Here is a 15,757-nt window from a genome sequence, read left to right as displayed (position 1 = left end):
AAAGGTGCAGCTGGCTGACGGTGTGGGGATTTTAAAGGCATACAGCTTTGGGGAGAGAGCTTGCCTGGCACGAGGGGTGCCTTTGCAGTCTTCAGTTTTCCTGTGCTGCAGCTCCGTGTTTATGGGGATTCATTTGGGTTGGTAAATGTGTGCGTTTTTTGAACTGCGCGTCAAGGAAACAAAGCCCCTTCTCTCTGCTCCCGAAGCCACACCCTTTGCTGCGGGTTTTTCCCCTCATTGTTCGGGGGAATTTGAGGGTGACCTAATGATGCAGTTAAATAAAACTCGTTGAGCAAGATAAACATTGGGGAATTCACAGCATTCTCATGCTTCACCCTCCCCAGTCTGGGAAAGGAATGGGCTGTGTGGTAAGTTTAAACCAGTCTGCAAACAGTTTGCCTCACCTGCTCCTGGGCGGTGTAAGTTTGGGAACAGTGTATGTTGGTGATGATGTTGGTTTAATGTAAATACCAGGCACGCTGGAGGCATGTGTGCTGTTATTTGGAAGTTTTCAGGAAGGTTCAGAAAGAGGGCTGGCTGCATGTGAAGCTCCAAAATCTTTCCTGTTCTTTCCCTGATATCTCCACCGCACTTTGGTGATGAAAACAAGCCTCCAGGCCTACCAGGGGAGGACGGGTGCCTTGGACTCGGTGTCCAGGGGCTTGCAAGGTCTCCTGTGAGAGCACAGCAAGAGCTGATGCAGTTTTGGGTGCAGAGGAAGTTCCTGTCTCTCCGATTCAAGTGCCATCCTCTGTTTGCAGCCCAAGCGACTGAGCTCCTGCTGTGGTGATTAATCCCATTGACTTCACAGAAAGTTTTTGAGAGGGAGGTCTGCAGAATTTGTCCCATAATTAGTAAATCACTTCTGTGCACTGCGTTCCCCTGAGCAGCATCAAAGTGGGGGCTAATCAGGTATGACTGGGAAGCAGAACAAAAATGTCTGGCTTTGATTTCGGCTGTGTAATGGAGTGGAGCCTGCTTCCTCCCGCAGTCAGCGCTTCCTGGTTTGTGCAGAAGGGCTGGGGAAGAGAGGGGAACTGGAGCTTCTTGAACACGAAACAGGCAGGAAAAATTTAACAAGCCCTGAGACCTTTCCCGAGCCCTTCATTTTTCTGCCTTCCCCACTGTGTTGCTCTACCCACAGATTTTCTGTGTGACTCCGCAGTCCTGGCTGCCTCAGCACTCCTGAGAGCCGGGTCTGCTTGCAGAGCTGCCTCACTCCCTATCTCTTCTTCATCACTTAAAAGCTGAGGTGACCCTTGTAGTTGCAGAACCATAAATCCAGGTTTGTACTTGGCCCATGTGGAGTGTTTCTCTGATACTCACCAGAGACTGTCAGGGAAGCAGAGATTCTTGCGTGATACAGTCTGCAAAGTGAAGTGGTGCTTAAAGTTGTGCTTTCAAACTTAAACACTTGTTGGAATTATTGCTCTGAGGTCTTTTTTCCTGCCTTTGGCTTTTTCAGGTCTCTGTGACACTGAGGCAAATGGAAGCAGATTGCATAATTTTGTGTTCCTTGTGTTTTGAGAGACTACATTTTTTTCTGAAGTGGTTAGTTCAGATAAACTTTTGATTACTAGTGGCAGGTTTACCCAAGGACTCATTCTGTCGTGAAGGGAATTTTCTACTTCCATTCTATCAGCAATACTGTTGGGTGACACCAGTAGTCATTTGAACCTTAAAATTCACAGTCTGGCCTGAAAATCTTGAGAAGTCCAGTTGTGTTCATGTACCTTTTCTGAATCTCTCAGCTCAAAGTTGCTTTACCAGAGGAACAAATTCTTCCATCCTCATGTTAATATGAAAGAATCTCACAGCCAGGTATTTTGTACCCACAAAATATATGTAAGTATTTTATAAGACAAAATTGTAAGTGGTGGGGATGCTAAAAAGTTCTTTGAATGTGTATGTAAAAGTTTACATGCAAGATCTTAAAAGGTCTACTGTCACTGTGAGGTTACTAGGATTTTTAAATACATTTTTTTAAAGGTAGGATGTATTACCCCAGCTGTGTTATCTCGTTCTGCTGGGAACATAAATGCATTTGTGACATTCAGAAGCCCTAATGCTGTTGGTGGTGCCACAGAATTAGAGGTTCCCAGCTCTCGTGTTTTAGCTTGAGCCCACAAGATCGCTGTAATTTCAAGATTATGGGAGGCTTTGGACGTGAGTGCCAAGATTCTGGATATCTTGGAAATATATCTTGTTTAGAAATACTCACCCTTGATTTCCTAGAGTTGTTCCTTTACAATAGGTGTTTGGTGTTTTTTTTTAAATCATTGCTAGGCATGTCAGCACCACTGTCCCTTCAGAATTTAAGTGCTGCTGTTGTTTTTCTTTGGTCGTCATTTTGTGCCTTTCATTAGTGCTCAGGATGGCAAGATTCTGCCACTGGGTTTCTGAGAACAGAATAACAGATGTTTCTAGTCAAATAGCTCAAATTGTTAACGTTGGCATCTAAATAGTCCTCCTTATGCTTGTAAGATTAACTCACTGAGGGCAGCAGAATCAGTCTCTCTGAGTAACTGCTTCGGGTTGGTTTCAGAATGGAAGAGAGTATTTTGTAGGTTGAAAATTGGGTTTTTGCATTCGTGAGGCATGCTGGCAACATAATTCTTTTGATCTAACCTCCATAGGTCTTCACAGATTAAATGTCACAGCAAGGCTATTCCCTAATTGATTATAACATCAAAGCAGAGCTGCCTGGTGATAGGTAAAGAATAAGCTCAAGGAGATGAGTGGTTTGTAAGGATGCAAAGTTTTAACTCTGCATACAAATGGGTGAGCGAAGAATGGAGCTGGAAACCACCTAAGACAAACCAGATGACCTTGAGCATGGCCTGCGATGGTTTTGCCTCATTCTTCATTATGAGAACTGACAAATAAAGTTGATGAAATCAATGCAGCAATAAGTAGAGCTGCCCTCCTGGGAGGGGAAGAACCAAATTGCTGCTACTAAACTGAACATTCCTGAGGAAATTAATTGCACATCACTCTTCTGCATGACCCCTGAAATCCTTATGCTGCATATGATAATTTCTGGGGAAATACAGCTCCTGAAATGATGTTGCTGGCAGGGACCACGGTCACCTGTGAGTGTGGGAAAGAGAGAAACAGAAGCCAGAGCAGTGATTCTTTGTTTTTTCCCAACTGACAAAGGCTAGATTTGTCTCCCTGTTAAGGAATTGTCGCGTGAGCTTGGAGGTTTCCATCCACCTTGTCTGCTGGGAAGCAGGGAAATGAGCCACGAGGTGCATGATACTGAAATGGTGAAGCCTGTGCTGGGCTGGGGATGTCTGAGCTGCCGTGCGCTGCCAGCCAGATGTGAGTAATGCCGGTAATGCCGGAGCTTCCTCTTGGCCGGGGATGAGGAGCGGATTCCTTCTTTCTGTGGAGAACAGGAAGGATGATGCTGAGTCTCTGCACTTGGGCTGAGAAGCCCGTTGTGTAACCCTTTAGTTCCCAGTTCATGCTCGCTGTTGTCAGTTCCTCTAAGGCTCCTGGTGTCTCTGGAGCTGCCAGGTCCCTGCAGGCTGTGTTGGGTCCCTCCCGGGAGCACAGGGTGCCCCGGGGATATTTTGTAGCAGCCATGGCCAGGTGGAACAACAGTGTGTGCTTTTCCAGCTGCAGGGTTGAACTGCATCCCAAAGGGTGGGAAATTTTATCAGAGCAGCAGGAGTGTTTCAGAATATGTTGAACTGCCAGACTGGGTCTGCACCAGGCTGAGCTCCGTGCTTAAGAAGAGACTGGCTGCAGCAAGGAGAGGGAGTGACTTCAACTGTTAGAATAAAGAACGTCCAGAGAAGTTAAAGGTTGAATGTCTTTGGAGGAGAATGCAAAACCTGCCTCCCGAGGTCATCCAAGCATGATAAATCTACACAGTCTCCTAAGAAAGATTTCTTACTTGGCTAAAGCAGCAGAAGTTGAACTGGGGATCTCCAGAGCCTGGGAAATGTGAGCTGGTGTAGCTTGGAGTTAGTTCTGTGATGGACTCAAGCATGTTATAGATTGCTAGATCTGTCTTTGATATCATGCAGAGGTTATTGTTAGGAACAGTAAACATACCCACTGCATGGGACTGAGGAGGGTTTGAAATCAAAAGGCTGCTTCTGATTCTTAGGTTGGTTTTCAGATCTTTTTAATTGTCTCACCTAACCAGGCTGCAGCTTCTTGGTTGATAGTTCAGAAGGCTCAAATCAGTACTGCTGGCATACTAGCATCAAGCTTAGCCAATCCTTTTAACTCTGTATCCTATATTGCAGAAAAAAATTCATTATTTTCTCATGAGAAATGGCACTTAAGGCCATAAGGGCAGAACAAAAGAGCCTATTTCTAACAGTCCTCAGTTGAGCAGTTTTATCTGCAAAGTGTGGTGAAAAGTTATGAAAATAATTTTGGTCAGTAGTTGTTGCTGGACTTTCTGTTAGTGTTTGTCTAAAATATAGTCTCAAGTCAAGGGGAAAGACCTTTGTGCACTTAGAGTATATTTTCTGATAAAGATTTTATTTTGAAACATTTTTAAAAACAAACATATAAAATTGAAGAAAACCTCACATGAGTCTTTTGTGTAAGAAGACCTGTGCACGGGAGCTACCTGGGTCATCCCACACCTTGTCACTGGGTTTTTGCACCTTCTGCACGACTGTAATGGAGCCTCTGCTCTCTGTTTTCCAGGCAGAACCCAGATGTGCCACTGCAGTTACAACAGAGACCACCTCATCACCACAGCCCGACGTCTTCCTTGACATCCCTGGGATCTTTGACTTTGCTTCAGTCTCCACCACCATCTAGGCTGTCCCCTTCCCAACATCAGCAACCTCTGACTCCAAGCCAGGCAGATCCTGGCATTCTGCCACGGACCCAGCAGCCTTTCTTGTCCAACCAAGTCCATCAGGGAGATTTGTACCGGCTATGCCAGCCCTTCCTTGGCCCGCAGCAGCAGCAGCAAGGCGACTCCTATTCGGTGATGCCCCGGGCTCAGCAGATCCCTTCCCCATACCAGCAGATGCAAGTAGATCCTTTTGCCATCGTTTCCAGGGCCCAGCAAATGGTGGAAATCCTGTCAGAAGAGAACCGGTCTCTGAGACAGGAGCTGGACGGGTGCTATGAGAAGGTAGCCCGGCTGCAGAAGGTGGGTGTTCTGGGTAAGAATTCAGGCACTCTCCCATGCCCGGTATAGTCCACAATTTAATCACCTAATCTGTAACTGTTACATTCCTTGCTTAACAAATTGATTAACTACTTCAGAGTCTTTCATATGCAGATTGATTGGTCTCTATCCTGTCCCTTTGGGCATCAGCTTAACTTTGTCAGAAGATAGAAGCAAAACCTTTGGTTTTCTGCTAACAGTTTATTGACCATACTCAAAAGCACATCCTCACCAGCTACTGAAGAGGTTGACTGCTTGGCTTGCTTGGTTAAATTAAGGCTTGTGTCCAGGATAGCAGCAGGTTTCATTTTCCCTAAAAGATTTTGGAGGCTGCAGGAAGGGCCTGTTTGGACTAGCACCAGACCATAGTCACTCGAGGAGGCACAGGGGACATTGCTACAAAACTGGTCGTCAGGACAGAGTGCAATGTAAGTAGTGCTGCTATGGCTACATTAAAGACATTTGGACTGCAGGACTGGGACTAAAACTTCTTTTGTCTCTGTCTCAATGCCACACAACTTCTCTGAAAACTTAATGTCTTGATTTGGACCCAGCTATTTGCCACCTTTGGCTTTATGAAACAGGCAGAGTATATGATGCTAAAACATTTAAAAGAAAATATCCCAGTGAGACCCATCATTAACGTGAGTGTGTGGAGGTATTTTCATGCTGCCTCATAGAAATAACTTCTTGATGACCAGTGGTTTAAAGCTATGCAGCAGGTCAGCTTTGCTTTTGCTTTGCAGCTGTGGAAAGGCTGATATTACTTCCAGTTTAGGACTTTGTGGGCCTTGCTGTGCTCTTTGCACTGACCAGTGTCCAGGGCCATAAAAATGTGTGACTGCTTGAAACACATGTTTGAGTTCAGGTGACCAGCATGGCTTTCCATGCTCATTATTTGCTATGGTACCTCTTTTCAGGAACATAAGTCTGTTTTATTGTATTTTTAGAGGGTTCCTGACAAGGAAATGCTTTAGAGAAGTGTTTGACAGCTTCCTGATAATGACAGAAGGATAAAAATGCACTTCTCTCCACCTCCCTGTTGATTACTTGGTGTAGACAGTGCTAGTGGGGTTTGCTGTAACATAAATCCACACTTCCATGGCAAACCATGCCTAGTGAGGAGAGTTAGAAGTGAATCTCCTTCTGCTCTGAATGATCAGAGAAACTTTACACTGAAGGCTAGAAAGAAGGATAGAACATATTCTACTGCAAAGTTTCCCTTGCCCCATTTATAATTTGCATATTTAAAAGCACAACTAAGTTGTAGGAGTGTAAACATAGAAGATCAGGAGATTTTATTGTGAATTTTGGACCATTACAACTATCTACAGAGTTCATCAGAATTGCAGAGTATGTCACTGGGGTTTTTTGACATAGTTTAATCTGCCTTTTTTTTTTTAATTTTACTTACCTGATATTGCATTAGCTATTTACATAAATGTTTTTTGCCCAAACTAACTGTAGTGTCAAACTGCCCCAGTCTTGGAAAAAAAATAGATTACATTTGCACTTCTTCAGTTTGCTATATCCATGTTCTCTTCATATTGGGGAACCAGAGTGAGAGTCTGGAAGGAGGGTCCAGAACTCTGTTTCAGACACTGATATTCTTTATACAGATGGATCCAGACCCGAGAGTGTTGTTTTGCTTAGTGTATAAGTGTAGGTTTCTCTCAATAAAGAACACTTGAGAGAAAGTAATCTCATCTGGGACCGAGTGAATATTGTTAGTGATAAAATAGTAAGTGCTTGTTTTCACTTCCACTGCAGCTGGAAACAGAAATTCAGCAAGTTTCAGAGGCGTACAAAAACCTGGAGAAATCATCCTCTAAGCGGGATGCCCTGGAAAAGGCCATGAGGAACAAACTGGAAGGAGAAATTCGAAGGCTTCATGATTTCAACAGGGATCTAAGAGGTAAATGAAGTAAAACTTCTGTTCATCAGTGTTGGTTTTTTTATTATACTTCCTCGGCAGGACAGCATTTTGCTGCAGAATTCACTGTGTCTGACACAACTGGAATATGATGGGATACTCAGGACTATTCAGTAGTTGCAGATTTGAAGCACTTGCTGGGAGAATTGAAAAAACAGGTTTAGGAGAGTGCTGTAGTCTTTCATTTCCAGCCTGTTTCTCATTGACAAGAAGCATGTGATAAGCCAAATACCATAAACCAGATGCAAGCCTGGAATTCTCTCATGTCTTATATCCTAAAGATAATTTGTACAATTTGTTCAGTTTACACAAATGGAAAGAGGTTTTGCTGACTGCCTAATCCCACACCGGGCGTGTTCACTTGATTTCCTGTCCAGTAACCCTTTTGCACTTACATACAAACTGCAGACTGTCTGTTCTTCCTGAAGGTCTTGTCATTCCTTATCAATGTAGGCATCTGGTTTTTTGAATCTCCCTTCCTTTTCCAGAGTGAGATGTTATTAGTGTCTGGCTCTTGCTGAGAGGCTGAAGCAGCATGATGGCTGGCAGGGGAGAGTGATGTTTGACCTTAACAGGAGTAAAAGTTTAAGCATTAGTCCAAAAGGGGAAGGTGAAAAACATCCACAATTTGAGGTGTTTAAAGGTGCACAGTCTTTTAAACTTAAGTTTAATTTTTTATGGAAGCCTTCTGATTGTCCTGCATGTCATCTGCTCTCACTGCTAAGAGAGAGTCTGTGTCTCTTGCTAAGAGCCTGCTCCCAGAAATTATTTTGCATCCAGGAAGTAAAGCCATGCAGTGCCCAGTGTCCTTGAGAAGGACAGTATGCAAACATCTGCATTAAATAATGTTATTCAGAGTGGAACACAGCATACACATTTCATTCTAATTTTTGTAGACTGATACATATTTCTAGCATCTTGAAGCAGCAGAGCTGTTGAGCTGTTCTTAGCATTTGACACTACTCCCTCAAGTCTGGTAATTGGACAACAGTGATTTAATCTTCTGTTAAGTTTTAGTGGATAATTATAAGACAATCTTTTAATTGTGTGGAAGAAGTAAAGGTATAAGTTGAAAAACCAAACTTCTTCTGTGTTATAATTGTTTAGAGGAATTTCTTTGGAACTTTATTTAATCTGTTTTGTCTCATTGAGCGTATTTCTTCAAGGACATAATTAGAAACATTTCAAAAGTGAGTGCCAGCTTCTGATGGGCATTTTACTTTAGACTGTGTAGAATTAGGAGATCCATTCCCCCAGCTTGCATTAGAAATGCCCTGAGCAGATGTAACTTAACGCTTGAAAGTTTTTATTTATTTAGTTTGCTTCTATTGAAAATTTTTGCAGAACGTATGGAGACAGCCAACAAGCAGCTTGCGGAGAAGGAGTTTGAGGGGTCTGAAGACAATCGGAAAACCATCTCTCAGCTCTTTGCACAAAGTGAGTTACACAGTCATAATGGGTCAGTGGAGAGCTCCAGCCATCCTGGGACAGAGGACAGTGCAGCAGATTAATTATCAGGACAGAAATCAGCTCAGTGACAGTCCAAAACTGGCAGTGGAGAAAGGAGGAGGGATTCAAGAATTCCTTTTCTGTCAGTATGTAAAGCCCATCTGATGGAATTTATTAGAGATTTCACAGCAAAGGGAGTTTACAGTTAAACTGTAAAATTAATGTTTACCCCATAATTTACAGGATATTTTATCCACCTATTTTATTCCTTGAAAGCTTTGGAATTAAACCTTCCCAGGATGACAGGAGTCCTGGCATGAGTCAAGGCCAGTTGCACTGGAGCCTGCTAGGTCTCCTGACTCTTTCCTCTTTTATTTGCCCCTGCCCTATCCTGTTCAGCAAAAATAAAGGGGATGAACACTCCTGCAGTCTGCTGGGCTGGATGAGGGTCAGGAATTCTGTCCACAGCAGTGGATTTATCACAAGGCAAACCAAAATGACGGATGTGAAATGCTGCTTTCCCTTTGTACTGAAATGTCTTGAGGCTGATGGTGACGAGCCAACTTTTCTGTCATCCCATGGTGTACTCCACCCTTCTGACAACGCTCACTTTTCTCCAATTGTTACATGAAAAGGTAGCACAATAAAATTGCAAAATAGAGTTTTTCTGTAATGCAACACACACTGCTGCTACTCTGACAAAAGCTGGTGTTCCTGTTTGCTTATTCCTTGTGGCTTATGTTGCAAACAAGTGGCTGTCAGGGGGTGAATTCCAAACTCCTGGTGGTAGGGGAAAGTCTGTGAGTTTAGTCTCTCCTTCAGACTGGTTGGGTGGACATTGAGCTTCATAGATGCCTCCAAAGAGATGGGAAGGTCAAAGCTGTGAGGCCTCCCATTCCATTTCTCCTTTTGGAGGAACATGGAAGCCATAGTGCTACGTTTCATCAGTCCCAGCATTTCTAGGAGTGCTGTAGGCAGTTCTCATTTGGGGAAAAATCTGCACCAAAACTCCAAAAGGCTCTCTGCAAGCACTTAGAGATTAAAAAATAGCCTGCTGGCACTGACTGATACCTGCTGGCATAATGCCACCCTGTCTCATTGCAGCTCAGTCTCTGCAGCACACTTTAATGTGCTCACGCTGTCAGCAACTCACTCCTGGGTGGAGGAGAAATGCTGGGAAAAAATGGATTAAAAAATAGACAGGTGATGTTAGCCTTTGTCCTTGTGTCTTGTGTCATGGGCTGGCTCTGAGCTGCAGTCAGGGTTTGCTCTGCAGAGTTCTGGGTGCTGGTGGTGGACAGGTTTGTTTTGCAACCTGTGTGTGGGCTGTGCCGATTCCCTAGCAGAAGGGAATCTTGAGCTTCTCCCTGTTGCTAAAGCTTTGCTCCTGGCTTTTTGCTGGCAGAAGAAAGGGAGTAATTGTGGTGCTGTAAATATAGTTCTGCACATGCTTGCACAAACGGGCCCGTATGCTCCATATGCAGTCTGTTCTAACACCCAGCACCTAGTTCCTGTTTTTCAAGCCTTCCACTCCTTGTCCTCATTCCTTTGTCGTGGGATATTGGTTTCTGGAATGCAGTTTCTCTGGTGTCATCAGTGCTGGGTGTAGATCACTCCAGGGAGTATTCTGTGGTTATGTATCCAGCAAGTGGGTTAATGTTATCATTGTTGCTGGTTGGCTTGAGCTGGGAATGACAACATACAGAGGACATCAGCTCTGCATTGTGGCTTTGCCTTACACCCGTGTGTGATAAGTTCTTCAGTCCACAATTATTTTTATCCTATTTATTTTTTTATGAAGGCAGTTGCCCTGTTCCTGAAACAGCACTGCTGCTTCAACTTGATCCAGCTCTTTCTGGAGAGCAGCAGAAAAGAATGAGCTGCTGTGCTTGGGGTGGCTTTAAAGCATCAGATGTGAACTCTCCGTGCTGGGCAAAAGGCTTTCTTAAACTGCAGGTCTGCTTTGAGCAGTGACCAAACAGATATATGTGCCTCAGTTCTGGCCCAGGGTGTCATTTTTAAGGGGAAGACTCAGGAGTTCTCATTGCTCACTTGTTTTCTGAGTCCTCTGATGGTACTGCCAGCAAAGTGGGACAGCTGAGGGTTCCTCTGAAAAGGGACAGTTGCCCTGGACAGAGCAGGGAAAAAAGGAGCACAAGTTTTTCAGGCACAGAAGTCTGCCATCTCTCTCCCCAGCCTGAGATATTACAATTACTCAGTTTGTTTTCCACCACTGAAAGCTCAGATGTGAAGAGGTGCCAAGTTTCACTAACCATCTGCATAATCACAGCAAATTACCTCACTGACTAACTGTACTAAGTGGTGCACCTTCTATTCCTTCTTACTGTCATTGTGGCACATTGTTACTTGAAGGTACCATGCTTGTTTTTCAGGGTTATAAGTCCTTCTCTTCCTTGAAAGCCATGTCCTTTTTTTCTGTCCCTAGCACTAGATTTGCATTCCCTCCTGTGAGAAGTTCCAGTACAATCTTTCCTTCCCCTCTGGAGTGAAATACTCCTGAAAGCTAGGCAGAGACAAGTGCTGTCCATTGGTAACTCTCTCTTTGTTTTCATAGACAAGGAAACCCAGCGGGAAAAAGAGAAACTGGAAATAGAACTGGCTGCTGCACGTTCCACCAACGAGGACCAACGACGGCACATCGAGATCCGAGACCAGGCCTTGAACAACGCTCAGGCCAAGGTGGTGAAACTGGAGGAGGAGGTGAGGATGCTGGGAGAGAGAAATTGGGGTAGCTTGAGTTCCAGTAAAAGTGACTGGGGGAATGAGTTTGTCTTGAGGAAGTTTTAAGGAAATCAGCTTTCTTCAAAGCTGTTTATATCTGCTTAGCTTTGTGTTGAATAGCTAAACTGCTGAACTGTGCACAGATAAGCCACAAAGCTGTATTTCCCTGGAAGTGCTTTTGTCTAAGCAGCCATATTTTGTTTTCTTTTTGTTTCAACTTGTAAAAGTGGGCTGGAACTGAGATCTCAGCCCTGGCAACCTCCTGAACTTGGCAGAAATTCAGATTTGGATGGACTTTCAAATAGTATCAGATGAATGCAGCTTGTCCCCTTGCCAGGTGTGGGGACAGTGCAGATCTCTGGATGTGCCCAGCATTTGTAATAAGCTGGGCACGACCTTAGTTGTTTTCTCTACCTTTCCTCCCAGGAGGGGATAATGCATTTTAGCTGCTTAGCTGGGCAGCTTTCACAGCAGCTGCTTTTGTAGCTTTGTCCCTGCCACTCATGGCTCTCACCTCGCTGCCCTTCTGCGTCACAGTGTCCGTCCTCTTTCCTCCTGCCTACTTCTTTCTTCTCAAAGGCCCCGTTTCCCACTCTCAGCCTCTGCTTCCTTTACTCCTACTCTTCCTCCTTGGAGAGTCTCAGGAGGAAATGTCATGACCAAGCACACTTCCTCACTGCTGATTTGTTCTCCCATTCTGCCCTCTCCCTGCCTACCAGCACTCAGCATCACCCTCAGCTGAGCACTGTTCCTCTATGCACCTGAATTTTGCTGCTTTCAGAGACATTCCTCAAACCCTCCCCTTGTCTGCTTCTACTTTTCTCTCTGTTCAGGATCCCATTGTGCCAAGAGAGGAGGAATGATCAAAGACAAGGGGAATATCCTCCTCTCCCAGGTACAGATGTAGCTGCTTTCTTAATTTTAGCTTGTTCTTCTCTGACTCTCTATTTGCCTCAATAGCCCTTTCCCTCTTGTGTCTCTTTACCTGGTGTCCTTAATTTTCGCCCCTTTCTTTAATCTCTTCAGCTTCATGGAAGCCTTTCCTCGATGTCTCCTCCTGGATCTGCTCTGCTCATCCAGGATGTTGTTGTAGGGTTACCTGCTGTCATAACCTTATTAGCCTGGCATGGCTGACTTGCACCTTGGTTACTCAGGGGACAGGGAGCATTAGGTTATAGGGTAATTTATTTACACGTGACGTGATTCTCTTTGGCTCTAGAACTATTCTGTCATTGATTCTGCAATGTATGGGAATTCTTTGGCTTTCATTCAAATTTCAGCACCTTATTACACTAAAAGTCTGTGTGTCACTAACTCCAAGTACACGGGACATCCTTGTGACTTCCCTGGAACTATTCACCTGCTTGGAGTCAATGTGTATAGAAGGTGCTGTGATCAGCTGCGCCAGCACTTGCCTGGGTTGAACCTCAATGCAGGCACTAATTTTGGCTCTCTCACAGTAAAGCTGAAGCAAAGTATTGCTGCCTAAGTAGATTGGTAAAATAGGGAAGTGACTCTGGGCTACATTGCACGATAGCTTAAAAAACACATGTCCACTAACACAGAGTGAAATACCCTCCATGAGGCTCGTGGTCATATGCATCCAACCTTTGCTCGAATCCCAGGGTGTGCAGGAAGTGCCACCCTTCCTGTTGCAGATAAATATGGAAGCATCTCAGCAAGGGAGCAGGAATTAACTCTCCGTTTCTCTAAAGGTGAGAGGGGAAAAAACGGGAAACAAAGGTTAAAGAGTCAATTTTGCAGGTTTCTCAAATCATTTTTTAATTAAATACTTAGGATTATAAAGCATTTGTTGCCTCATTAGTGTTAAATTGTGGAAAGTTCTCAAATCCCCAGGCTGTTTGGTAACCCTGGGAAAGGCAGCCAGACAAGCTGTTCAGAGCTCAGGGCAGCGTTTAGAGGGGACTGGAAACATCCTTCTGAGTGAGTGACATTCAGTGACCAGGAGATGGGCAATTTGTCGATTATTTCTTTTATTCCTGCCATCTGAATGCCTACTTAATCTAAATGACTGGTCCCTGTAATTGTCCCTGTGACTAGTCCAGCTGAGGAGGGTGGAGTTTCTTATGCTCAGGTTTGGCAGCTACTCTGGCTCAGGGCCTGAGGGGGGTGTGCACATTTCAGTTGTTGCATCCTGTAATGTAACTTTTCAGCTTTTTTGTTTTTCCCTTTCCGTTTTGACTTCCTATTAAGCAGAGTAACCCTACCTTGCATGCACCAGATTCTTTATAGGAAGAATATTTCTGTTCTAAGGAGAACTATAAGCCTTATATCACCGTAACAGTTTAAATGTTGCATTGGAATTGCAACTTTAGATTCTTTTAAAAATCTTTTGCTTGAATTGCCAGTTTGGGCAAAACCACCCATCTGCAAAATGTAGATACTTGTCTACTCCTATGGTGCTTTGAGGGTTTATATATATTGAATTTTAACATCCAACTTAGAGTGAAAGGAGAGATAAAGGGATGCTAAATGTGATGGAGAAAGGAATGATCTTGGAGATACTGAAGTATAGTATGAAGCAGTTGGAAGCAAAAGTAGACATTCACAGAATACTTTCCCTGTTTGTAGGGGTGAAATGGCTCTTCAAATTTAGAACAAGCTGCCATTAAAGTTTTTGAAAGTGTGGAGTTTATTTCTGCAAAGTGCAAAAAAGGGTGATTGATCATAAATATTTAAAGCAAACTTAAATATGTCTAAGAACAGAACTGCTACATATGTATGTTTTATATATAATATTTAAACTTTATACTTCTCTACTCTCCTTAAAGATACCCAGTTATTAACCCCCTATTTTCACTTCTGCATTTTCATTCTTCCCTTTAGTAGATATTCCACAGTTTTGCATAAATCATCAGCCTATTAAAATTGTTTCGAGTGAAGTATTAGTCTGTGGTTTTTAAAATCAAAACTTGAGATTATTTTCATTATGTGTAATACATTTGAGATAAATTGAACATATGTACATTGACTTAAAAACCTATATCACGGTCAGAAGTGGTTGGTGATAATAGCTGCAGCTAAAGCAATGGGAAATTCTCATTTTGGAGCATGGATTGCTGTGATGGTCTCAACTCTGATGGAAACATTGGAATGGCAGCAGGTTTGTGGCTGGTCACAGGTGGCCTGGATGTGTGAGCTTGTAAAATAGTCACGGTACTATGATTTAAACAGCATCTGCTTGCATACACCTTGAGAGCCTTCAGCAGGTGGAGCATTTAAACTTGGCTTTGCTCTGGGCCAGAGGCAGAATGGCTGTGTTTGCAGAAAGGACCATTCTGACCCACCCCAGACTGAGTAAATGCTGACTTATTGCCAGCCCTTACCAGGCTTGTAATGTTGCAGGAAGGACTTTGATGCCAAATACTTTATCTAACCACAACTGCGGGGTGCAGAGGGTACAATTGCTACTGGTTTTACTTTTTTTTTTTTTTAAAAAAAAAGGAATTTCCAGAGCTTTTCTTGAACTTGGTCATTTCTGCTTACCCTGGTTAAATTCATACCACGGAAAACCAAACTTCAGTTCAAAGAAAGTTTGTGGGTTTTGTTGCAGTAGTGTAGCTTGTACTCCTTTGCTCCACCACTTTACAAACCACTGTTTTACTGAGTGTCTTGAGACAGCTTTGAAAAATAGTGACTACCTCCAGGAAGATAAAAATATCTACTCTTTGCCATCTTCTTTCACACAACTTGCAGTGAAAAGAGGAGACTGATGTCCTCTCATGTGGGTGGAAATTGAGGGCTGACAGAGAGAACTAGTTTGAATGAAATATCTTTTCCAAAAATGCCTGTATTTATAAGGTCCTTCAGCCATCAGACTTCAACATAAATAGATATCAGGGCTAAGATACTGTATTCATTTTTCACTGTTCTATTGGTAGGAGAGAAATAACCTACTATTTCTGATAACACCAAGGGTTCTGTCTACAGGGAAATGTGAAAATGCATTTCCCAGTGACATCTACTGTACTTTATATGCTTTGTCTGAGATACTTTCAGAACAGAGCTCTGGCACAAGAGGAAACCCAAAGGAGAGCTGTGTGCTTGAAGGCTTGTCTATTTTTTTTCCAGTCACTTCTTGGTCTATAAAAATATATTCCTGGTCTCCATAGCTTTCTCTCACATAAATGCTTGGACTCTGAGAGCTACAAAATACTCTTTTCAGGACAGAGCTGCTTCTAAAGGGGACACTTTTTAGATGGCTTGTCCTTCCTGGATGGGTAGGGTGCAGAGGAGAGAAAACTCCCTCTCTCCCCTGTAACTGATATGTGTGTGTCTAATGACCTACATTCTTGTAACAGAACAGAACTGGCTTTTTACTGCTATGTCACTATCTCACATATTGTGCCAGTTAGTGATTTTCCAGAGGTGGCTTTGAGAGTTAGAACTTATTTTAGCACAAACAAACGGAGCGACGACATTATGACATTCCCATGCAGCAAACACTATTCCCTAGCAAGAGG

At 43.5% G+C, this 15,757-nt stretch overlaps 1 protein-coding gene across 3 annotated transcripts in view; it reads left to right on the top strand.

Moving 5' to 3' along the window:
• AMOT (angiomotin) overlaps positions 1-15,757 on the top strand; it is a 58,307-nt gene that overhangs the window by 30,118 nt on the left and 12,432 nt on the right. For all 3 annotated transcript variants that reach the window (XM_027696222.1, XM_027696224.1, XM_027696223.1), the window contains 4 exons: positions 4,675-5,131; positions 6,920-7,064; positions 8,427-8,519; positions 11,107-11,252. In XM_027696222.1, coding sequence (XP_027552023.1) covers positions 4,675-5,131; positions 6,920-7,064; positions 8,427-8,519; positions 11,107-11,252 — 841 coding nt within the window. The remainder of the gene's footprint in view (positions 1-4,674; positions 5,132-6,919; positions 7,065-8,426; positions 8,520-11,106; positions 11,253-15,757) is intronic.

The sequence above is a fragment of the Neopelma chrysocephalum genome, unplaced genomic scaffold (assembly GCF_003984885.1).
Source record: "Neopelma chrysocephalum unplaced genomic scaffold, ASM398488v2 Primary Assembly neopelma1_105, whole genome shotgun sequence".
NCBI classification, from domain to species: Eukaryota; Metazoa; Chordata; class Aves; order Passeriformes; family Pipridae; genus Neopelma; species Neopelma chrysocephalum.
This window is presented reverse-complemented; position numbering and strand designations above follow the sequence as displayed.